This window comes from Heptranchias perlo, chromosome 13, assembly GCF_035084215.1.
Source record: "Heptranchias perlo isolate sHepPer1 chromosome 13, sHepPer1.hap1, whole genome shotgun sequence".
Classification (NCBI taxonomy): domain Eukaryota; kingdom Metazoa; phylum Chordata; class Chondrichthyes; order Hexanchiformes; family Hexanchidae; genus Heptranchias; species Heptranchias perlo.
In genome coordinates, this window is record NC_090337.1 from 27799159 (window position 1) to 27824573 (window position 25415).

At 43.6% G+C, this 25415-nt stretch overlaps 1 protein-coding gene across 1 annotated transcript in view; it reads right to left on the reverse strand.

Moving 5' to 3' along the window:
• mcf2l2 (MCF.2 cell line derived transforming sequence-like 2) overlaps positions 1 to 25415 on the reverse strand; it is a 275749-nt gene that overhangs the window by 234410 nt on the left and 15924 nt on the right. The window contains exon 2 of the mRNA XM_067995223.1: positions 5795 to 5878. Within this exon, the coding sequence (XP_067851324.1) occupies positions 5795 to 5878 (84 nt within the window). The remainder of the gene's footprint in view (positions 1 to 5794; positions 5879 to 25415) is intronic.

Below are 25415 nucleotides of genomic sequence, written 5' to 3' on the forward strand. Positions count from 1 at the left end.
ACTGGAAATTGCTCTGACTGGCGTGGCAAGGCTGTCCCGCACGCCCACTTGCTCCCTTTTCAATTTTTTTTCAGTTCAGCGCTGTGATTTCAGCACAGGTTCCTTCCTATCGATAGAGACTGTGGGAATGGAAAGCACGCCCACAGAGAAGTCATGCCCAGTAGCAGACAAGTACAAATCATTCATTTAAAGTAAACTTCTGTATGTTAGTGTAAATAAAAATTTAACATATCTTATTATAAAGTCTAGAAGTTCCCTGGACTTGTTCTATCTCCCTTTTTAAATATAGGAATCGCATTAGCTGTCCGCCAGTCCTCTGGCACTATTCCTTTCATGTCTAAAAGTGATGGAAAACTGCTTGTAATAAAAGTGCAAATGCTTATTGTACTATATTTCTTATGTTGAGATAAATTTTCTGGACAACGTTCAATTCTTAATCTTTTTGGGAACGAAGCCAATGGTTTTACACAGAAAAGGGTGTGTGAGTTTGCCTCCCCCCTGTGGTCCCATGTAGGAGGAATGTTTTTGTTGCGAATATCTATGATTTGATACTCTGATAACATTCGTGGGTTTTTTTTATTGTTCCTTTTCCTCTGCTTGTCATAAGACATTTCTGCTATTGTTCCATCTTGTTCATTATTCTTCTAAAGGCTATTTAAATATTATCACATTATAAAGATAATGGGGGAAAAATTGGATAGGGGCCGTTTTTGGGCACAGGTGGCGTGATGTGCTATTACCCCGCGCCTAATGGCCCCTGCGCAGGCAGGACGCAAGTTTCAGCCCACCCCAGGACTTAGCATTCCATTCCAGGCCTTGCACGTGGAATCAATGCAATTTGCACTTTCCACCACCAAAGGAAGCTCAATCTCTTAAAGGGAGGATGTTTCTTAGAAATCTCTTAAAGGTAGCTGGTACCTGTTATATGCTGAAAATAACAGTCTACTGTTTGCATGAAGTCTGAACAGAGATCAAACATTGGACACGTAAAACACAGATGCAGATCCCATCCCTTTTTTACACACTGATGAGTTATGTTAAAACATTGAATAAAGGTTGCGCACTACTAAATCCCACATCCTCCAATCTGCACGCCAGACCTCATTAATCTGTCGATCCAAGTTGGTACCAGGCCTGTGAGAGTGCATACACCAAGGTTCTCTGCTGATGCACGACAGACCTTGGTGCAAGAGATGAACAGAAGGAGGGACATCCTATATCTGCAGGGTGGGGGGGGGGGGCATGAGGCCCTCCAAACATATATCCAAAAGGCAGTGGGAGGCAGCAGGGGACGAAGTCAATGCCAGGCTCACAGCATCATGAAGATGGATGCAGTGCAGGAAGAAGTTCAGTGCTTTGACATGAGTGGTCAAGGTGAGTGAGGTCAACTGTCAAGTGGCATCTCCTACCAACTGCAATACACACCACACCCCCCATCCCCCACATACCAACAAACTCTTTCCATCAGTATTCAACTCTTCCAACCAGATGCTTTCTCTCACCTTACACATTACCACTGTTTCAAGGCGCCCACCCGCAACTCACAGGTCACACACACTGGCAGCTATTCAACCATGACAGGCACATCGCCCAGACACATGTCACGCTTTCTTGCAGGAGAAGGTGGCGCATATCAAGTGGCAGTGGCATTTAGCCCTTCAAGCCTGTTCCGCCATTCAATGAGATCATGGTGGACCTGTGACTTAACTCCACATACCCACCTTAGCCCCATATCCCTTGGTTCACAGAAATCTATCAATCTCAGATTTAACTTTCACAATTGAGCTAGCATCAACTGCTGTCTGCAGAAGAGTGTTCCAAACGTCTCCCATCCTTTGCGTGTAGAAGCATTTTCTAACTTCACTCCTGCACATCCTGGCTCTAAATGTTAGGCTATGTCCCCGTGTCCTAGTATTCAAGTGTAGGAGACTTCCAAAAACAGTTACAAATGTCTCGGCAGCCAGAAACAATAATCCAGCCACTAACCTGTAAATCCTGCATGGTCCTTTTAAATAGCGCTGGTGGGGGGGTCCTCCAGGCACTCTAAGACACATTCAGATGGTCGGGGCTAAGACTGTGGGTTGCATTGAGCATTAAGTCCCAAAATGGTGTCTATCACTTTAAATCAGCGTTGCACACTGATTTTCTCCCTACTTTACATAATTCCGGCGTTCGTTATCTGCGCCTGCGCTAATTCCTATACCAAGATGGCATCTGGTGCACGTCACCCTGGAAACGCGCATGTGCATCCAAGACGCCATCTTGGATGTCGGAGAGGCCATGTAGCGCCGAAACAACGGGCGCTACACGGCCCAATTTAGCGCCCATTCAAATATTCCAAATGTAAAAAGGTCACTGATTGGATGAATGTAGGAAATTGACTGGTAGGCTTCTGGGAAAAAAAGAAAATACAACGCCCAACTCCATCTTATATTATTTCAGACTGCCCTTGGTGTAATTGGTGCCCTGAGCAGATTTTTTTTTTGCAGCTATCTTAATGGTTATTTGCTTTCAGCAAGAACAATTTCACCCACAGAGACTGCAAACGAATGGAAGAGGTCCAGAGTTCAAAGCTACATGGAGATCAGTAACAGGCAATCAGCCAAAAGTCAACATGAGGAAAGTTGTTATTCTTGAAGCAGCTCTCACTACAGACCAGCTATTCCTGACATTTTTTTGGGGTGAATAGCAACACTAGGGTCCAAAAAATTGCCCAGTCTGGTGGTATTTTCTCATTCATGAACAACCCCATCTGTAGAGATGACCGTAACTATACAAGAACATGGGATTCTAGACTTCAAAAAATAACAATGTTGCAACATTTACTAAAGTGTATTTGTGGAAAAAAAGGCCATGCATGATGATGGAAACATTTCCCATAAATGTTGAAAAGGAATGATTGGGGTTCTGAAACAAAGAGATACAAGTTTATAAAATGGCACTAATAACAAAAACAAATCAAAACACAAAAATACCTTTCATTTATGATTTTTCATTTGCGAGTAGTTTTAACTTGTGCTTCGAAACCACTGGAAAGATTCTTACAGAATTTGGTCTCACTGCTACTGTAACAAATTGTCAAAATTCATAACACCTCTAAGATGTAATGTAATGTATTAAACACACTGACAACCACAGGCTAGGTTTTAAAAAATGATTTTTGTTTGCTGCAACTGCATTTGTGATTACCTTAAACAGTTTCAATTTTCCTTCCTTCCCCAGCCACTTATAACCCTGATGACACAGTGAGGATGAGGAATTCACCATGTGTTAGATCACTGGCATGAACCCAAGTCCTATCACTCCATGATATGGCAGGTTCACACAAAGGTGCTGCACTACCCTGGTATGAAATGTAAATAAATTAAATTATTGGCTTCCAGAGTTTTAGTATCCCGTTTTCACAATGGCAAATGTGTTATTTCCCCTCTCCCCACTTCATGAAGCACATCACGTACAAGCAGATTGAAATATGTGTTGTATGTTAGTCCTAGATACTCACCTTTTTTTTTGGGTGTGGGATTATTTTGTATATGTTATTTTGTTTTAAAAGTTTCAGCTTCCTGCGTGCACTCCCCCCACCCACCCCCCCGCCCCCCCGTCAAACGATCGACTTCCCCCCCTCCAGGTCCGTACTGTCAGCCAGCTTGGTGTAGGAGCCATCAATTTCCCACCCATCCTGACTGGTGAGCTGCCTCGGAGCACACATTCTGTAAGTCGCTGCTAATGAGGCCCCACCACCAAGATGGTTCAGCCCTTTCGCTGCTGTGATCGGGCGCAGTGATAATGCCTCCCGCTCACCCAATTACTGCAGCAAACCAAAATCAGGCCCTATTCATCTGATTAGAGTTTGGTAAATCGTAATCACTACAATCCCCTTGGAAAGCAGTCTCCATATGGAATTAAGTTCTTAGTGATGTGAAGTTACATTTGAAATTTGCTTTTTCTTATTTTTGTCTCGCTTTGAAAACAGGCCCCCAACAGTCTCTGTTGAATTGCATCAGTTTCATATATTCTTTATCGCCTTTGGATAGGCCTACAGAAACTGGAGAGATAAGAATAAAAGGAAAGTCAAGCCTACTCGTACTCCCACAGTGAACCAGACTGTTTGCAACCTCAGCATCCTATCCGACCCCAAGCTGAGCTTCTGACCCATCATAACATCCGCCTACTTCCACCTCCATAACGTCACCTGCCTCCACCCCTACCTCAGCTCATCAGCTGCTGAAAACTTCAGCAATACCTTTGTCACCTCCAAACTCACCTATTCTAATGCTCTCCAGGCTGGCCCCATCATCCACCCTCCAAAAGCTTCAGTTCATCCAAAACTCTGCTGCACGTATCCTGTGATTCATCAAATCCCACTCACCCATCACTTCTATCCTCACTGACCAACATTGGCTGCCAGTCTCCCAACGCCTCAAATTAAAAATTTTCATTGTTGTGTTTAAATGCCAAAATAGCGTCACCCCTCTTTATCTATATAACCTCTTTGAGTGATACAACCACTCTTCCCCTGAACTCTCCATTCCTTGTGCATACTTTCTCCCTTCACCTCACCAGTGGCTGCATAGGAACATTCTGGAATTCTATCCCTAAATCCTTCCTCTTCTCCATCTCCCTATTCACCTTTATGAGCCTTTTTAACAGGGGTGGGCTGGCCTTATGGGGAATCGGGAAATTTCCCGAGTTTCCCCACGAGTGGTTCTAGTATGCTGTATTGTCATTGTCTCCCTTTTTCCATGAGAATCCCAACGAATCCCATGCCTTTGAGGGAGCCAGTGCGCCCCTGCTTCTTAAAACCCTCCTCTTTGGCCAATCATTTGGTCACCCCTCCTAATATTTCCTTTGGCTCAGCATCCATTTTTTGTCATGCCTCTGAATACATTGAAGTTTTTCTATGTTAAAGGCACTGTATAAATGGAAATTGTTGTTATTTATAGAACAGGTGCTGGAACAGCCCCAATTGCAATCCAATAGTGGCAATAATGAAATGCACGTTTGTGATGGAGTTGGGGCCTCTATGCATGCTGTTCAAATACTTACGCAAAGCATTGCTCACTAGTCTCTCAATATTTGTGTGTGATTTTAAAGCTTTGAAAATTCCTAAATAGTCAATTCCTCTCGATCAGTAAAATGTAAATGGCAATACAATTAAAAATGTGCACAGCCAACTCTAACCAATTCCAAGACCTAGAGGCAGTACAGACAAGATCAGCGAAACTGATTCCTCATATCAGAGAGAAAGATTGAATAAATTTAATATGTGCTCTTTTAATATAACAATATATTAGAAAACATTACCAAATAATTGTTTTGTATTTTTTTTCTGTTTTGTCCACCACAATGCAGCTCCTCCTGCTCTCAAGCCAGAAATGCTGAACAATCTGCTTTTACTGCTGCCATCACTGTACTTCCTGGATCAGTCACTTAGAGGCATTACGCTATTGGTAGAATATTAATATAACCGGGAGTACATTTGCCCCATTTACAAACTAAGTTTGCAAGTTTATAAGTTAACTAAGCTCGCTTACCATTAACCATAAACTGGGAAAAATGCAGTACAATTGCAAAATACTCTATTGAGCACAATATATTCATTGTTATTTTAGCTACAACATAGATACATTTTATTAATTGACCATTAGTCCTGAGGACAAGCAGATCATGAGTTTAGCTGACCGCCTGTAGCACTGCACCACATTAACCTCCAATTGAAATTCTGAACTAAGAAACTTTTCTATAGTGTTCCAGTTATCAATGACTAAAGAAGAAAATGCTTCCTATTTCTTACCTGATAGGATAGCAAACTGTTTCTGTAGCTGTTCAATGATATCAACTGCAAGAAGGGGTCTTATTTCCTGCTGCATGATTTCATCTGCGGGGAGAGTAACAGAGTCAACAGTGAGTCAAGTTCAGGACCAAGATAAAGTTACATTGTCAAGTAACAGAAATGCTCGGGAATTAAAATCTGCAACGATTTCCCAAAACGCTGCATAGGTTTCAGTCATAAGACTATCTTATTACTCAAGAAGGTTATGACATTTTGGAAAAATCTCACACTGTCTTCAGTACACAGACTCCATATATTCAGTGTTGTTTCAGAATTTAAAAAACACAGTTTAAGAAAATAAGCAGTAAATGCATCAGCTGCAGTTAGGCTGCTCGCTCTTTGATCAAAAAGTACAGTACGTTTTCTATCGAAAAGATTGCAATAATCATTTTGTTTCCTTGACAAAACACCCTTTTCATAACATAACTACCAGAATACAAATCTATTCTGCTTTCTCTTCCAATGGCTTCAGTTGTATGTGACTTAAAGGTCATTCTTTTGCCACAAACGTATTTCCTCTCTGTGGCCACATTTTTCCTAGCAAACAAACTCACTTTGTAAAAGGAAAGAATTATAAAAAGGAAATAAAACTTCGAATGACTTGATTAGGCCTTTTTAAACATAAATATAATTTATATCCATCCATACAACAGAATAAATACAGCAATTACAGGTTCCTCTTATGGGTAATTATATACACTACAACAAGCTATTGCTTTTGTTAAAATTGCATTTGTTCAGATGTTACTTCAAACTGCGCTGCAAATCTAAATAATTGCCCTGTTGGCTACTGTTAAAACCAAGTGTATAATTATATGCAGAGGAGCACAAAGGCTAGTGTGCTACCATGTGATTTAAACTGCAGCAATATTGAGTTTTCAATTAGTGCATGCTGCAGCAAAATAGCGTAACCTCTATATATCATGGCATAATGGACCCCAAAGTAGCCAGGCTGAATATTGCTCAAAAGTGATAAATAAAGTGCTGAGCAAATATGCACATGATTATTCTAGAAAATTGAAATCAGGTTGATTTTGGTACAGAAGGTAGAAAGTGAAACTAGTGAATTGAATTTCTAAACCCTCATTATATGCTTTGGCAGAAAAAATGGGAACATCCCCAAAATAAAAATATTTGTATTCATTGCTTATGTCTGCACGTTCTCATCAATCAGTGCCACACAATAACAGAAAAATACTCAACTTCACAGATGTGCAGATAACATGGGGCATTTATGCACTTAAGGCAAATTGTGTTTGACTAACTTGATTGAGTTCTTTGATGAAGTAACAGAAAGGGCTGATGAAGGTAGTTGTTGTTGTGTATATGGACTTTCAAAAGGCGTTTGATAAAGTATCACATAATAGACTTGTTAGCAAAATTGAAGCCCATGGGATTAAAAGGGTAGTTGCTGCATGGATATGCAATTGGCTAAGGACAGAAAGCAGAGAGTAGTGGTGACTGGTTGTTTTTCAGACTGGAGAGAAGTATAGAGTGGTGTTCCCCAGGGGTCGGCATTGGGACCACTGCTCTTTTTGATATATGTAAACAATTTTACAACACCAAGTTATAGTCCAGCAATTTTATTTTAAATTCACAAGCTTTCGGAGGCTTCCCCCTTCGTCAGGTGAACGATTTTCACATCGTTCACCTGACGAAGGGGGAAGCCTCCGAAAGCTTGTGAATTTAAAATAAAATTGCTGGACTAAAACTTGGTGTTGTAAAATTGTTTACAATTGTCAACCCCAGTCCATCACCGGCATCTCCACATCATGACTTTTTGATATATATTAATCACCTGGACTTGGGTATAGAAGGTATAATTTAAAAGTTTGTAGATGATACGAAAGTTGGAAATGTAGTAAACTTGAGGAGGATAGTAACAGACTTCAGGAGGACACAGACAGACTGGTAAAATGGGCAGACACATGGCAGATAAAATTTAACACAGGGAAGTGTGAAATGATGCATTTTGGTAGGAAAAATGAGGAGAGGCAATATAAACTAAATGGTACAATTTTAAAGGGGGTGCAGGAACAGAGAAACCTTGGGATGTACGTACAGATGTCTTTGAAGGTAGCAGGACAAGTTGAGAAGGCTGTTAAAAAAGCATAAGGGATCCTTGGCTTTATAAATAAATAGAGACATAGGGCTCAATTTTAAAACGGAGCCGGGAAAGGGGTGGGGGGGTCAAACTGAGGTCGGGAAGCTCATTAGTATGTGTTTCCCGGACATCCTTACGATTTTGACGTAAGGACATCTATTTTTTGTCACTTTTCCATCCGACTGACTGGCTGATTGACAGGCTGGTCTCAGTCGGATGGGAGACCAGCCAGGGAGAGGATGTCTTCAGATAAGTCTGCAGGTAAGTCTTTGTTTGTATGGATGCGGGGGGGGAGCATGGGTGGGTGTGGGGGGCATGGGTGGGCACAGGAGAATGTTAGGGCATAGGTTGGCATAAGTTGGCACATGTAAGCATAAGTTGGCACAGGTGGGCATAGGTTGGCACAGGGGTCGAGTTGTGGGGGATGGGATCGGAGGTCAGTCATGGGGGGTGTCGGGATCGGGGGTCATTGTGGGGGTCGCGATCGATGAGGGGGAGGATCGGGGGTTGGGGGTCGGAGGATCGGAGTGGGGGGAGGATCGGGGGTGGAAGGATTGGAGTGGGGGGAGGATCAGGGGTAGGAGGATCGGAGTGGGGGGAGTATCGGGGTTGGGGGTAGGAGGATCGGAGTGGGGGGAGGATCGGGGTGGGTGGATCGGAGTGGGGAGAGTATCGGGGTCAGGGTGGGAGGATTGGAGTTGAGGGAGGATCGGGGGTGGGAGGATCGGAGTGGGGGGAGGATCGGGGGATCAGAGAGGAAGGATCGGGGTCGGGAGTTGGGGACAGGATTGGGGGAGAGGATCTGCGATTGGGGGAAGGGGTCCATGATCAGGGGAGAGGGGTCCGTGATCAGGAGAGGAGGGTCCGCGATCGGTGGTCCGCGATCGTTGGGGGGTTGGTGCAGGTAGGCTTGTTGGGCCTGGGGGAAGCACTCCTGCTCCTCTGGGCCCACAAGCTCTACCTTTCTAGGCACCTACCTGTTAGTCTCGGGCTTTCTTGCCTCCTTTCACAAGGCATAAAATAAAAAGTCCGGGAATCCTGGCCCCCCGGGGTTGAAATCAGGAATTCGAGAAAAATGAAGGCCTGAAGCCTCCTTGAAAGGTTTTAAGGACTGATCCGCCTCCTGGGAGCAGGTTAGTCGCCCGCCCCTCTTCCTGCCACGGTGAAAACCGGAGATGGGTGGGCTGGAGGTGGATTAGGGGCTGGTCTGAAATGGTGGCAATTTTCAATGGCCCCCTACCCCCAACCCACCCCATTTTTAACTTTGAAAATTGAGCCCATAGAGTACAAAAGCAAGGAAGTTATGCTAAACCTTTATAAAACACTGGTTAGGCTCCAGCTAGAGTATTGTGTCCAATTCTGGGCACCACACTTAAGGAAGAATATCAAGGCCTTAGAGAGGGTGCAGAGGAGATTTACTAGAATGGTACCAGGAATGAAAGACTTCAGTTATGTGGACAGATTAGAGAAACTAGGGTTGTTCTCCTTAGAGCAGAGAAGGTTAAGAAGAGATTTGATAGAGGTGTTCGAAATCATGAAGGGTTTTGATAAGAGTAAACAAGGAGAAACTGTTTCGAGTGGCAGAAGGGTCAGTAACCAGAGGCCACAGATTTAAGGTAATTTGCAAAAGAACCAGAGGCGACATGAGGAAAAAAATTTTTACGCAGTGAGTTGTTATGATCTGGAATGCACTACGTGAAAGAATGGTGGAAGCAGATTCAATAATAACTTTCAAAAGGGAATTGGATAAATACTTGAAGTGGAAAAATTTGCAGGGCTATGGGGAAAGAGCAGGGGAGTGGGACTAATTGGATAGTTCTTTCAAAGAGCTGGCACAGACACAATGGGCCGAATGGTCTCCTTCTGTGCTGTATCATTCTATGCCCCTATACGCTACACTCACATATTAACTAAAAAAAAATTCATTTATTTTTAAACTGTATCATTTGCGGAAGTTAGATGTCCTCCATTAAAGTAATGAAAATAAAAAGATATCCAAATCCAAATAAAGTGGAACTATGTCTGTTTATTATTCAGCATCTCTATCTTTTTTTCTGAGTACAATGAACAAAACTGAACAGAGTCTTTCATGCGTTATCCCACTAGTGATTTAGAGAATGTCAGTATCACTCATGGTTTACATTTTTGGACCTCATTATACACCCAAGGAAAGTTCCAGTGTTGGCTGTGAAACTACATTAATACTGGTACAACTAGCCTTTGCACTCTGCAGCAAGATAACATTTTGCCTATGTTAGCAAAGGCTAATTACTATTGACTTAAAGGTGGATGAGCCTACAGCTTTATTTTGGTTCATATAAAATAAGTAATACCTGAAAAAATTATGAATATTTTTATAAGTAAAATCTAATTTTCTCAATAACATATTGAGCTCATCATGTCTAAAGCCAAGTAAGTTTTACAGCTCTCCCTGATGACTCAGTGGTAAAAGTTACTGAGTCATAAACACCTGGCTGGTGATGAGACAGTTGCTCTTAGCTAGGATAGTGATGGGGGCACTACAATTGATCTTCAAGATAGTGGAGGTGTGGGGATGGGAAATCAGGCAGGGACCCTGCTTCTGATAACGCACCTGTGAAGCGCCTTGGGACGTTTTACTATGTTAAAAGTGCTATAGAATGCAAGTTGCTGTTGTCCTTGTTCTCCGCCGCTTCTGGATCTTGTAGTGGCCTCCAACTTCGCCACCGTTTTTCTGCCCTGTGATCGATTCTGCACACCTCCCAGCTCTTCATTTCCACGGAAATACCTCTAGCAATGCGTCCTCTAATACACTACCCTTCAAATAACTTCTGGATTCACTCCACCTCCACACCTGTCCCCGAACCTGGACATCAGGTCGTCGATGCTCCAAGCTGACTCCACCCAATCTACATCAACTTTATCCCACCACGGGACCTCTGACTTTAACCTTGGACCCCCTCCTATTGTCTCCTCTCTATTCCCTGTTTATTACCAGGACATACCTATCCCAAACTTGCTATGTAACCATGCCTAGGTAACTTGAGTTTCCCCGTGTCCATTTGCGTGCACATCTTGGCTGCTGCTCCGGACCCGAGCCCATCATTTCCAATTCCCCCTTTTTTCACCTTTTTTCTTCTTTTCTCTTTAGCCCTCCTAGGCAGCTCTTTCCTGTCAACATGCCTCCTTTTATTTCTCCCCAGGTACTCTGCCCCCCCCTCCCAAATCCCTACACCAATCCTTCAGCACTCCTCAGCCTTCCTACTTTCCTGCCACCATCCCAGGCTTGAATCCCTCTTAGATAAACCTACAGCTTCCCTCTTTGCCTCTCTTGGCATCCTCCGAAGGGACAATCGAGGCACTTGTCGCTACCCCCTTACCAGCAGCAACCCCAACTGCCCCATCCTACTCTCTCACCGACTTTGCTACCCACTGCATCCGCAGGGGGCTAATTGTGCCAATCTCCTTCCCATCCCACTCCCCCTCCCAACACTGACCCTGTGGATTCTGCCAAAAGATCAGCTATCGCCGCCCCTCTCCACATCTCCCTCCAGAATGTCCGTTCACTTCTGAACAAGGCCCCTGCCATCCATGAGCTAATTGTGGATGATCGCATCGACATCATGGCCTTGGCGGAAACCTGGCTGATGGGTGATGACACCTTTCCCCTTAATGAAGCCTCTCTGCCTGGCTATATGTTCCATCACTTGCCCGCCCAGACTGTCGTAGTTGCAGTGTGGCCATTATCACCATATCACACCTTAGTCTGTCCCCCTACTCCTCTGGCACCTTCTCTTCCTTTGAGCATCTCACCTTGTTCCTTCCCTCTCACCTCTCCTTTAAAATCCTCATTCTCTCCCACCCACCCTAGTACCACACCAAGTTTCTCACTGAGATATCTTCACTGCTTTCCTCCTGCCTCTGCATGAACGACTTCTCATCCTCAGTGATTTCGAACTTCATCTCAACTTATCATGTTCTCTCTCCTCTGAGTTCACTGCCCTCCTTTCCTCCCTTAATCTCTCCCTCCATATAAACTCCCCTATCCATATAAATGGCCATCCCCTTGACCTTGCCATCTCACTTGGCCTCTCTACACCATTGTGTTGATCACGGATAAGGCCATCTCTGATCACTTCCTTGTATCCTACTCCACCCATAGCCTCTTCTCCCTCCCAACCCCACTTCCTTCAGTGTTCGCCCCTGGAAAAATCTCTCTTTTGTAAGTCACTTACAATGGCACTTTCAAATTCCCAACTGTCTAGCCTTTGGCCCTCCATTCACCACAACATTTCTGCAGCTACCGATCTGCTCAATCACCTCTACCTTTGATGCCCTTGTCCCCTTTAAAACCATTGCTCTTTCTCGCCCTGGTCATTCTCCCTGGTACAGCCCTCATCTCCACTCCCTTGAGTCCAAGGGACGCAGACTTGAACGTTTATGGCAGACAACTAGTTTAGCCATTCATCGTCAGATCTGGCTGGATCACATAAAGCACTATTAGGTCCTGCTCTCCTCTGCCAAAACTGCTCACTGTTCCAGGGTCATCCTGGAATGCAAAGATAACCCCCGGCTTCTCTTCTCTATTACAAATTGTCTTCTTAAACTCCTCTCCCCTCCCTCCTCCACCCTCACCTCCAACAACAAGTGCAAGGAGCTCATGGACTTCTTTGTCACTAAGAAGTCACTAAGATTGAGACCATCCGTTCAGCTGCGTCTGCACTTGCCTCCCTTCCCCCAGCCCACCAAGCCAAACATTCTCGAAGATTCCCCCCTGCCCTAGCCTTGAACTCGCACCTTTCTCTAGTTTCTCTCCTATCTCCCCTCATGCCCTTTCCGAGCTCATCTTGACCATGAGACCCATCTCCTGCTCCCTCGACTCTATACCCACCAAATTGCTGACCACCCAACTTCCCTTCTTGACCCCCATGTTAGCTGATATTGTTAACGGTTCCCTCTCCTTAGGTACTGTCCCCCTCCCCTTCAAATCTACCGTCATCAACCCCCCACCTCAAAAAACCCAACCTTGACTCCTCTGTCCTTGCAATCTACCACCCCATCTCCAACATCCTTTTCCTCTCCAAAATCCTTGTAGTCACCTCCCAAATCCATGCCCATCTTTCCCGCAACTCTATGTTCGAATCCCTCCAATCAGGTTTCTGCCCCGGCCACAGTACTAATCGGCCCTTATCAAGGTCACAAATGATATCCTATGTGACTACGACCATGGTAAACTATCCCTCCTCATCCTTCTCGGCCTGTCTGCAGCCTTTGACATGGTTGACCACATCATCCTCCTCCAACGCCTCTCCTCCGTCGTCCAGCTTGGTGAGATGGTGCTCGCCTGGTTCCATTCTTATCTATCCAGTCGTAGCCAGAGAATCACCTGCAATGGTTTCTCTTCCTGCTCCCATACCGTTACCTCTGGGGTCCCGCAAGGATCTATCCTCAGCCCCCTCCTATTTCTCATCTACATGCTGCCTCGCGGCGACATCATAAGAAAATACGTCAGATTCCACATCTCTCAACCCCTCAACTATCTCTCATTTGTCACAGTGCTTGTCCAATATAGCAAAAATTTCCTCCAACTGAATATTGGGAAGACTGAAGCCATTGTCATAGGTCCCGGCCGCAAACTCCATTCCCTAGCCACTGACTTAATCCCTTTCCCTTGCCATTGTCTGAGGCTGAACCAGACTGTTTGCAGCCATGGTGTCCTATTTGACCCTGAGATGAGTTTCCGACCCCATATCCGCTCCATCACCTAAGCTGCCTACTTCCACCTCCATAACATCGCCCATCTCCACCCCTGCCTCAGCTCATCTGCTGCTGAAACTCTCATCCATGCCTTTGTTACCTCTCGACTCGTTTATTCCAATGCTCTCCTCCCATTTTCCACCCTCCATAAACTTCAGCTCATCCAAAACTCTGCTACCCATATCCTAACTTGCACCAGGTCTCGTTCTCCCATCACCCCTGTGCTCGCTGACCTACATTGGATCTTGGTCTGGGAATGCCTTGATTTTAAAATTCTCATCTTTATTTTCAAATCTCTCCATGGCCTCGCCCTTCCCTATCTCTGTAACCTCCTCCAGCCCTACAACCCTCCGCGATCTCTGCACTCCTCCAATTCTTGCCTCTTGCGCATCCTAAATTTTAATTGCTCCATTAGCGGCCGTGCCTTCAGCTGCCTAGGCCTTAAGCTTTAACATGCAGGTAGCCTTCTACTGTAGCTTCACCAGGAATTCCCTCCCTAAACCTCTATGCTTCCCCACCTCTCTCTTCTTCTGTAAGGCGCTTCTCAAAACCAAGCTTTTGGTCACCTGTCCTAATGTCTCCTTATGTGGCTCGGTATCAAATTCTGTTTGATAACGCTCCTGTGAAGCGCCTCGCGACATTTTACTACGTTAAAGGCACCATATAAATGCAAGTTGTTGTTGATTTTTACACTGGTAGAAAGTGTTCATCTGTGGATACTGGATCAGGATCAGCTGTGATACTCTCTCTCATTCGTCAAATACAAGGAAGTAACCTGCTTGACTTTTCCTCATCAACCTACCTGTCACAGACGTAAAAGTCCATGATAGTTTTGGGAGGGGTGATCACTGCACAGTCCATGTGAATAATGTCCTCCAGTGAGGATACCCTCCATCGTGTAGTGTGTCATTACTGTGATGCTAAATGGGACAGACCAAGGCCAGATCTAACAGGATAAAACAGAGTATTCCTGAGACACTGCACCATCAGAATTGTATACTGCCTCAATCTATAACCTCTTGAACCGACACATCTCTCACTCCTCCATCAGCATCAAGCCAGGAGACTATCTCTGGTTCAATAGAGAGTGTAGAAAAGCATGTCAAGAGCAGCACCAGGCATACCTCAGAATGCCTGGTGAAGCTACAGTAGAAGGCTACCTGCATGTTAAACACCAAAGCAGCACATTATAGACAGACCCAAGTAGTCCCACAACCAACAGATCAGAGCAAGTCCTACCTCATCCAATTGTGAATGGCGATAGACAATCAGACCAACTAACTCAAGACGAGGAAGCTCCATGAACATATTTCTCCTCAACCATGGTGGAGCCCAGCACGAGTATAAGAGACAAAGTTTGGGCTGAGTGGTGGATAACATTCATACCACATAAGTGGCCAGGCCATCTCCAATAAGAAAAAACCCAAATACCTCCCTCCCCAACCTTTAGCAGCAGCACCACCATCACCAAATTCCCCACCGTCAACAACTTGGGAGTCATCTTTGACCAGAAGCTTAACTGGACCAGCCATATCAACACCATGAACTGGGTACTCTGCAATGAATGGCTCACTTCCTGAGTACACTCAAAACTCTCCTTCATCTAGAAGGCTCAAGTCAGGCGTGTGATGGAATACTCACCACTTGTGTGAATCGGTACAACTATAACAACACTCAAGAAGCTCAACACCATCAATGATAGAGCAGTTTGCTTAGTTGGGTATCCCTGCCACTCAACTCAATATCCATCCCCTTCATTACTGGTACACAGTGGCTGCAGTATGTATTATCTACAGGATGCAATGCAGTAACTCACCATGTTTACTTTGACAGCAGCTCCCTTTCTCACAACCTCTACCACCAAGAAGAACAAGAACAGCAATGTTGTGGGAACACCATCACCTACAAGTTCTCCAAGTCACACACTGTCCTAACTTGGACATGTATGGCCACTCATTCATCATCACTGGGTCAACATCCTGAAATTCCCTACCTAACACCATTGTGGGAGGACCACCACCACAAGACTGCAACAATTCAAGAAGAAAGCCCACCACCATCTTCTCAGCGCAACCACGCAACATGGGTAATAAATGTGACGCTGCCAATGTCGCCCAAATCTCAAGAACAAATTTTTTAAAATAGCTGTTAACACTCAGTGTCATATGAAGAATGGCCCCTTGAGTAACGTACTGGAAGATTGCCAGTTCCTGTAGAACCCCGTAGAACCCTGTAGATATGTGACATCAAATTCTGAGAATACACCTAATTTTGTGTGATTAAAACACATGAAAGCATTCCCCCTCCCCAAGTTAAGTTACAAACCAGCTGCATGAATTTTCTGCCCAGAACATCAATGACACTGCATATATATATATATATATATATATATATAACATTTGGAAAAGATACACTATCATATCCACATTCCACAAAGAACTATGGATTCACATTTTCTAGGCACAGGTATGAGAGGATCATTCAACCTGACCATCCTCATCAAACATTTGTTCTTTTTGTAATGGCCATTTGTTCAAAAACTAAAAGTTAAAGTTGCCAAATAGCAGTTAAACTTTTGAACAGTATGTACCATGTCTCTTTTCCTGACAATGATGTAGCAGTAGTTTTGAGTATGTAAAGCACTGGAAAACAAATATTTCCCTTTGTCTGCAAACCAGTCTTAAGCAATGTGTCCATAATCATTCAAACTAATTAGAATTAGACTTGCATGCCCCTGACATGAAGAGGACAGGCATCATACTGATTGGTTGTGACTGGACTGACCACTGTCCTTTGTTGAAGGATCAAGCTCAGACAATAATGGCTTCTTCTCAAGCCCGTGGGAAAACTGGCTAAAGGTAGAGTCTCAGCATCCATAGGCTATTTCAAATTGGTTACAAAGAACTATGAACCTACATTCATCCATTTTTTTTTAGGTTCAGTACATTTGCTGATTTCTGATGAATATTATATAGCAGTTTTCTCATTGATACATGGTGTGATTCTAATAGGGCTGTCTGGCTATCAGTCTAGCATTGGTCACAGACTTTGTCCTTTGAAATCCAGCCTTGAAAGTGCTTGGCAGGAATGGAACTGAAGGGACTTCAACCTAAAGTGATGGATTTACCACTGTCTGTTGTAGAAGGACTGCAAGTGCTGAGCTAATTCTCTCAATTAAAAAATAGGTGCATTAAAAGGGAACTGTTCGGTTAAGAACAGCTAGGTAGAGCTCTGCTTCTGGGAGTAATGTAAGTAGTACTGCATAGCTTAGATGTTCCTCTTCAGCTACTTCCCTGGTTGAAATGTAGCATAGCGGCATTAATGCCAACTTTATTGACACTGATAAATTTTCTGGTATTAGCCTCTTTTAAATATTTTCAGCTGGCTGCCAGGAGTGTTCCTACCTCTGATTGGTGTAGAAGCGCTAATGGGTGAGGTGAGAGAAGAGAATGGCTGATGCACGAATCAGATACGTGCAGCAGTTTAAAGGGCCAGACAGCATCCCAGAATGAAAATATGTAATACCCCCAAAAAATGTGAAAATCTGCCACTGTAAATGTGTTGATCAATTGTCCCTGCATCGATTTCAGTGCCTGCTGCAGCCAATTCAATTTTTGAAACACGTTATGCAAAGGTGGATATCTGTTGTGCGCAGACATATACAACATCCAGCTTTGCCAAGGTTGTAATGATGGAAAATGTGACATATGGGGCTCGATTTTCGCATGGGGGTTTCCTGCGGGTTTCCAGCGGGGGGGCCCCGAAAATCCCGATATCCGGTCACGTGACCGGATCGCGCCGAAATCCCGGCCACTTCCGGGTACCGCGCTGACGTGCGGGGCTGCGCGCGCAAGCCCCGCTGGTGGGAATCCCGCAGGCAATTAAAGCCAGCGGGGTTCCACTTGAGTGTACTTACCTTGCTTGTTGAGGTCATTTAATGAGCTGAAGCAGCTGTCAAAAGAGGAAGTGTGGGATTTTAGGTTCAAGGCAGTGAGTTTCACACACTGGGGGAAACAGTCTCTCTCCAACCAGGCGTGTTGCAGCCAGCAGCCTGTGGCAGGTGCCAAGGTGCACTCCACGGGGGAGAGCCCTCACCCACGCAGGAGGCCACCGCGTCACATAGGGCAACCCCTGCCCTCCACCACCCCCCGCCAAGCCAGAGGACAGACCGACACGAAACCGCAGCCCCAGTCCGAGGAACCACCCACCTACCCTGCACAACCCCTCAGACCAACACCTGCCAGATGGGTGGTGCGTGGACACCCTCGGAGGACGAACAGCATGACCAGCCCCAGCAGCCTCGCAGTCCACGCCGTCCGCCGCAGACGTGGAGCCCCCCAACACGGTGTTGTTGCACGCCCACCTGCACAGCAGGAGGGAGGGCTACCGCAGGGAGAGACGCATCGCAGAGGGCACTACCCTCGCCACATGGTCCACAGACCGAGGTGCAGCTCCCCGGACCTCTCCGAGCAGCAGTGCACAGGGAGGCGCAGATTCGCTCGACATGTAGTCGTGGAGATCTGCAGGCTCTTTCATGCCGAGCTGCTCCTGGCTGGCCCCAGCACCAACTGCTTACCTGTCGCTGTCAAAGTCACCACTGCCCTCCACAACTTCTCCTCCGCATCCTTCCAGGGTGCAGCCGGCTACACCGCCGATGTCTCTCAGTCGTCTGCGCGGAAGAGCCCTGCAAATACACCTGCACCTACTCTGCAGTAACACGATGGGTGGCATCAGTGGTGGGTCCTCATAGTGATACCCAGGAGCGGGCATTATTGGACACAACGGACAGGATTCGCGGAGACATGGCAGTGGTGGTGTCAATATAATGTGTGCTGTTTGTTGCTCTGAAATTCAATATAGGTAACACCCAGGACAAACCCTCAGACACCCTTGTGCACCCCCTTCATGCTCACGACACGTTTGCCGAACGCTGCCTACTGCACATATGTGATGCATGCCCTGTGGCTGCAGCACAGGTGGTGGCAGGTTGAGTGAGGCTGGCCGTGAGGGAGATGCACGAGAGGGTGAGTATGGGATGGAGCAATGAGATTGTATGAGGATTGGGTTGCGTGTTAGTGGCAGGATGAGTACTGGCGAGGTGAGTAGGTGGAGGTAAGCTGAGGATGGGGTTTGAGTGGGTATGAAGGGTGATGTGACAGAGTAGTGTTGGCGGTGCCGAAGGAGATGTGGGGTGGGGGCAGTGTTGTGGCAGACGGAGTGTAGGGGAAAGACTTCGTGTTCTCACTGTGGCTGACCTACTGCGGTCATTGCAGCGTCTCCTGCACTGTATGCAGGTGGGCCATATGTTGGTGGCGCAGGTGACCCCCTCTGCCACCTCGAGCCAGGCCTTCTTGGTGGCAGAGGCAGGCCGCTTCCTCCCGCCCGCCGGGGGGAAGATCTGTGTCCTCCCCCTCCTCCTCACCCCATCTGATGATACCTGGGGTGAGGCATCATTAAACTGGGAGCAGCCTTCCCCCTGGGCTGCTCCATGCTGTAATGTGTTCCATTGGTTGCAGCATCTGTCAGTGGAGGACTGCCCCTTTAACTAGAGAGCCTCCAGCTGACAGATCGTACTGCGCATGCGCAGCCCGCCCGACGCGCAAGCCAGCGCCGCGGACCCCGGAGGAGCAGGTAATTGATTCCTATTAGTGCTACGATCGCGCGGGCAACCCACTAATTTCGCCGAGCGTGTTGACCACGCTCCCGAAACCCAACCCGCCGGAAACCCGCAGGCCTGGTAACATCGAGCCCATGGTGTCACACTGTCATTATTGCTTCATTTTAATACATCTACTCATAGTTGGGGGGCGTTTTTGGCAGAATTGATGCCGGACTATCGCTGTGCATGTTCAAATGGGCGGGGATCTGGCACGTCAGGTCCCAGCCCAATTTTCAGATACGTGCAGCAGTTAAATGGCAGGAATTGAAAGGGAAATCCCACCACATGACTCCACAATCGGCTTATTTAGTTATTTTTGTCTTGATTTTAATTGGGGTTTACCACCTTTTGCTCCCTCCATCCTACCCTCATTCAGTTAGGAAGACAGGACTTGGAGGGAGGCCAAGCTTAAGTGTCAGTCATGGATAGAATGTACTCAACACCTATAAATGGGAATCTAACATGCTAATATTAGAGCTTGTGGGTTCCCAGTAGATTTTATTTATGTGTTTTTTTTTAAATGTGATATTTAAAATGTATTATTTGATCATTAGGTCTTGAATTTTTCAGTATTAATTCAATTTAAACTGTAAAAACCCTCTTGATATTTTGTTCCTTTTAGTTAAAATAAATTGTAGAAAATAATTTGAGTACTCAGTTGATTACAAACTGCACGTTAATTCTTAGCCGGCTATGCACAGATTTCTACTCTGTACTCAACAGGCTAAAGGTTAAAGTTAACCCCTCATGCAGCACCAATATTGCTGCTTGGTGTGGGAGGAGGAGGTAGAGGAAAACTAGATTTAAAAAAAAACTATCATTTTAGATTCAGGGCTTTTATATTCTGCTTCTCAACAGGTTGTCTTTTTCAAAATCTGTTTTCCCAGTCAGATTTTTACAGAGGTGTTCGTCCCTTCCTTTATTTGTTTAATCATTTTGTTGTATTCTTTATTACTTCATAGGTTGCTTTGTTTTGTTATTCACCCTGGATATATTTCTCTCTGATAGGAAATAGTAGTGAACATGAGATATTGAATTGGACAAAACCTTTAACCACATTATGTCCATAGATTGGAAGCTGTAGTAATTAATTTCATGTTGTTAATAGCAATGATCCAAGTTCAAATCAACATTAGTAATGATAAATAAGTTCATTCTGATATTCTGCAGGTTTGGCATTGGGACCATGCCATCTGGTGCACTACGATGGCACAAAATATGTGATCTAAAAAATGTTGCTAGTACATGGCCACTTGGGAGAGGTATTTTTAGTAGTGCTAAAACAATTGCAGTAGCAATGTGACAGCAGCAGGAAATAGCCCCAAATAGAATTATGCATTCCCAGAGATGAACAGACATGTGAGAAAGTCGTTCAGTAATGACAGGAAGAATAGCTATTCTCATATTGAACTGGTAAAATATTCCAGCGTATGAAGCCACCTAAAGTAACGTATGCTAGTTTGTGTGAAGTTATTATGGCAGACCAAAACTTTTGTAGTATGTTTAGCATATGTTAAAACTAAGTTAAACTTGTAGCAATAAACACAATCTCTAATGATGACATTATATTGTAGACCACAACACTGTACCTTCCTTCTGAGGTAATGCATCTCATAAGAAACTTTACCAATACGATTCTTAAATGGTGAGCTTAAAAATAAGTAGTCTTTCATTTTTATGAGTTTCAAAATAATGTGTTGCAAGAAATGTTAAATTTGATTCAGGTTCTAGTTATAATTGGTTCTCAGAATATAGAATTACAAGAATTACAAAGGTAACTTGGCATCACCACAATTGGCTAATGACAGTGTTATCATGTTTAGAGTCAAAAAGATTTGTAATTTACATTCCTGGTGTACACTAAGCTGGACTTGAAAGAATAATGATGGTTTAGAAATATTGCAGGTTCCAAAGGACACACAAAATTCAACTTGCCAATCGCAATTTGATGTCCTTCAAAACCCAACTCATCTCATATCAGTCTACTGGCTTCCAGTTCCCTACAGACTACAAAGTTGAAACCTCACAAGTACTTCCATCACTATCACTGTCTCTCAATGCTATTGCCGTAATTTTACAAGTCAGGCAAATAGTGCAGGCTTGCCTTTGCAGGTGGGGCAGGGGGTGGACTGCACTGAATTTTGCAATGGGAGCCTCTCCTCCTAATTTGAATAGGAGAAGCTTGCTGGAGAGGTTGGCCTATAGCTTCACGAATGAAAAATCCCACAAGGCAGCGGCTTGCCAATGGTGGCAGAAAAGTGGGCAAATTGTTCACAGTGGCACAGCTGAGCTATGTTGGCGTTTTGTTGTTTATATAAGTACTTTCACTGCTGACAGTCACAGTGTTGCCTGTTTTTGTCTGTAAATGCTGCACAACTATGTGTTTGATCTTGCAATTCTAGATGTATAGTTTTATTACAGAAACTATTTTAAATAATGGTATTTCCAAAATAAATTGAAATGTTTCATTTTGTTAAAATTTCTAATGCTATATTTTTGTTAAAATTTCTAATGCTATATTTTTGTAAAAATTTCAAAGGCATAAGTGGGTACTTTTAATCTTTGGTTGTTCATGATTATATGTGAGTAATCTATAGTTTTTGTACACAGCAAACTTACCTATTGTCCATAATACTCATTTCTTTTTAAAAATGTACAATTTTATTTACAATTGCTAAGAAAAGCCTTTTTAAAAACAAAATATGAAGATTAAAAGAATCTATTGTGTAAATAATTAAGGCTTCCTTGCAACAAGCATGTGGCATATGCAAAACCAAGGCACTCTGCACTCTATAAATGAACAAAGATATCTTTTCTTTTCTTTTATCAATTCTTGAGTGTACTTAAAAATCACAAGTACACAAAATGTCTAATGTGCACTACAATACTGACTACAGCTCATTTGGTAACTGTCTAAAGGTTTCCCTTTTAACTCATTCCAAATATTGCGCCAAACATTCCAAATATTTTCCTCTGTTTGATCATTTCTACTAAAAGTAGATGCATAATACCAGTGAAAGTACTGATGCATTATTTTAAAGTACGTCTTTTTCAAACAGAGGAAAATATAGTCCCCAGAAGAGGCCATCAATTTCACATCAAAGCAGCACTGCCTGAAGTCTTTATAAAACACATGAATATCATGGAATTGTGTACTTATAAGCAGAAGCTTTCCAAGCAACTTTGGATATAAAATTCCTCTTAGCATACAGACAGTCCTCAAAGATGAGTTACATTCTTTTTTTGCAGACTCACAACTTTACTTGGTCCATTTTTCGAAAGCTTGAATGGTTTAGTTGTGTGGTTCTTCTAGAATAGCTTAATTGGCCAATCCAAAAGCACCTGCAATTATGAAATTTAACTAGCTGAACAGTCATTTATCTAGCATTGTGTGGGACAATGCTGTTGTGAGGAATGCAATTTCTGGGAGAAATGGAGGGTCGCAGAGACAAATGAAACCAGGATTTGCAAAGACCTGCAGCTCAGTCAATGGGGTTAGGTCAAGTGAGAACAGCTCTGCATAGTGCAGAACAGCAAACCATTTATTATCAGAGGACAAAGCAGGATTAGGGTTGATTGCTCTTTGGATTAGAAAAAGTTTTGAAGTGTGTACCAACAATGTATTCTATAGGTTAAAAAAAGATTGAATAAAACCCTAGCCTTTTGGATCCTATTGTAGTGAGAACATTTTACAGTGTGACAACTGGGTAAGTGATAAAATTCTTGAAATTTTATATCTTTATAAACTCATAGGCATATTTAATGCAGATGACACTGGTCATTTTTCTAAGTTGTACAAGCAAAATGCTATCTTTTATCAACGAATGTTCAGGTGGGGGAAAAAGCTAAGCAGAAAATTACTGTGATGGTTTATGCTTACATAACTGGAGATAAAAGAGAGGGTCTGGTTATTGGGAATTCCAACCCCCTCCATCAACCCCATACATTTTCAGGGTGTTGTTACTCTGCCTGTAACTTACAGGAGTAACAAAAAGGCATGGGTGAGTGGCATCTAAATGTGACATAGCTAATAGTTTTACCACAATACAGGACATCTACGATCCAGCCAATGGATGCTGATGTGACTTATGCTTTGAAATGGTACAACAAGAAATGGTTTGTGCGAAAAGTGATTGTCGCACTTGATGCAGTTGTGCCATTTCTCTTGGTTGTTCTGCAGGTAATGCATGTGATCCACTCAATGGGAGGGAGGAGCCAAAAGCAAAATCCACTGACAACTGCTTACAGCACTGTAAATTCATCCGACCGACAGGTAGAGCGGCTGAATCTGACACAGCTGAGGATCCAATACGGGCAGTGATAGCCAACTCTGAAGCAGCGAGCCTCTTTGAATGTATGAGTCCTCTGTTGCAACTGCCAGAGACCAGAGTTTTGCATTCATTATTAATGTTGATAAGAAGGTTCTGCTGACCAACACAGAAATTGTTGCTGTGCAGAAGATTGCTGCTGCTAGTGGAAATGAAAGGAAGGCAGAGGCCCAAACAAATAGATCCAGTGAGCAGATGAAGGCAGTGAAACCAGCCTCCATCATGGCCAGGGTGCTGAATTATGTGAGATTGCTGAACAAGCAGTTGACAACTAAATCTGTGCCCTGATGGAATTTTTCTCTGTGAGCTGACAATTTTTTGGATAAATGTGCTGTTAGAAGGAAGCAAACTATAATCACACAATATGTTGTAAAATTGATGAACTGTGCATTGCGCAGCTTGTACGGTGCTGAAGTTTCAATCGTGCGCATTTCAATAGTTGTTGTTTAGTTGTTTGATGTCTTATGGTATTTTTAAGTGTTCCTGTAGTGTGTACCATTTTGTTGAAAATCTATTAAACTCAGTTTACTTGCACTGCCAGAAAAGGTGGCTTTGAGTTAAGCAGAATAGATTGTATTCGATAGCAGCAAGTGAATAGTATGCACACATTTTCAATCAAATCGCCCATTAGCAAAGAAATCCAAAGCTAAAATAAAATACATGTCCTAAAATGAACATTTAAGGATGATTTAAACATATTTGCACAGCTCCTGGAATGTTGCTACTTTAAGAAATTCCTGAAGAAATGCCATTTTACACAGGACGGTACAGACAACACAAGACCACAGATGAATACAACAAGGACCATTATACTACTTCATAAGGGCCTATTTGAAGCCATAAAAAGAATCCTCACAAAACGCTTTTTCCAAGTGGCATGTAACCCAACCCAGAAATCATCTGCTATGGCACCACAGATTAACGGTCGCACTGACGTCATGAAAAAGGAATGGAATTGTAAGCTTAAACCTTATTTTTAACCAATAAAATATGTAGGTCATTATTCCACTGGTTTGAGGGATTTTTATTCCAGAATGGAAACCATTTCTTGGGTTAATCATAAAGCTACCTACTCAATCCCATCTCCTTGCTCTTTCCCTGTGCCTTAAATATTTTACTTCATGTCTTTACCTAATTACTCCTTAAATATCATGATTGACTTGATTTCATTAGCCACTCATGGTTAAGAATTCCATATTCTAATAAACCTTTACGTGAAAATCCTTTGCATGGAACTACTGGCACCAGCTTTATTCAGAAAGTTATTTGATCTAACTAAAGGGTCAGTCCACAAATATTTTGTATTAAATTGTAGCATCTGCTCCCACAATGTGCACCATTTATCAAGAAGTGAAATAGCATTGTTTCTCCATGTTCACAGTATTGCACTGTTAATTGAGACACATCATTTTCAACCCATTAATTAAAACTGGTTCCAATTCCAGATGCAAAGTAGTAGCCCTCAAGATGTATAAAACTTCTCATCACAATAGCCAATAACATACAAAAGTATTATTAACAATAGTACAATGTATAATACCACACAAGTAAAATTATTCAGTGAAGGATGTCAAGTCAGTATTTCCAGCAATGTTTTGGACATTTTTAAACTTTAACCCAAGAAATGATCTCCATTCTACAATAAAAGTCCCTCAAACCAGTGGAACAATGACCAACTATTTGTAGATTCAAAATAAGACTTTAGCATTTCACCATGTTAGTGCTGTAAAACAAAGTTATATCAGATCTACTACA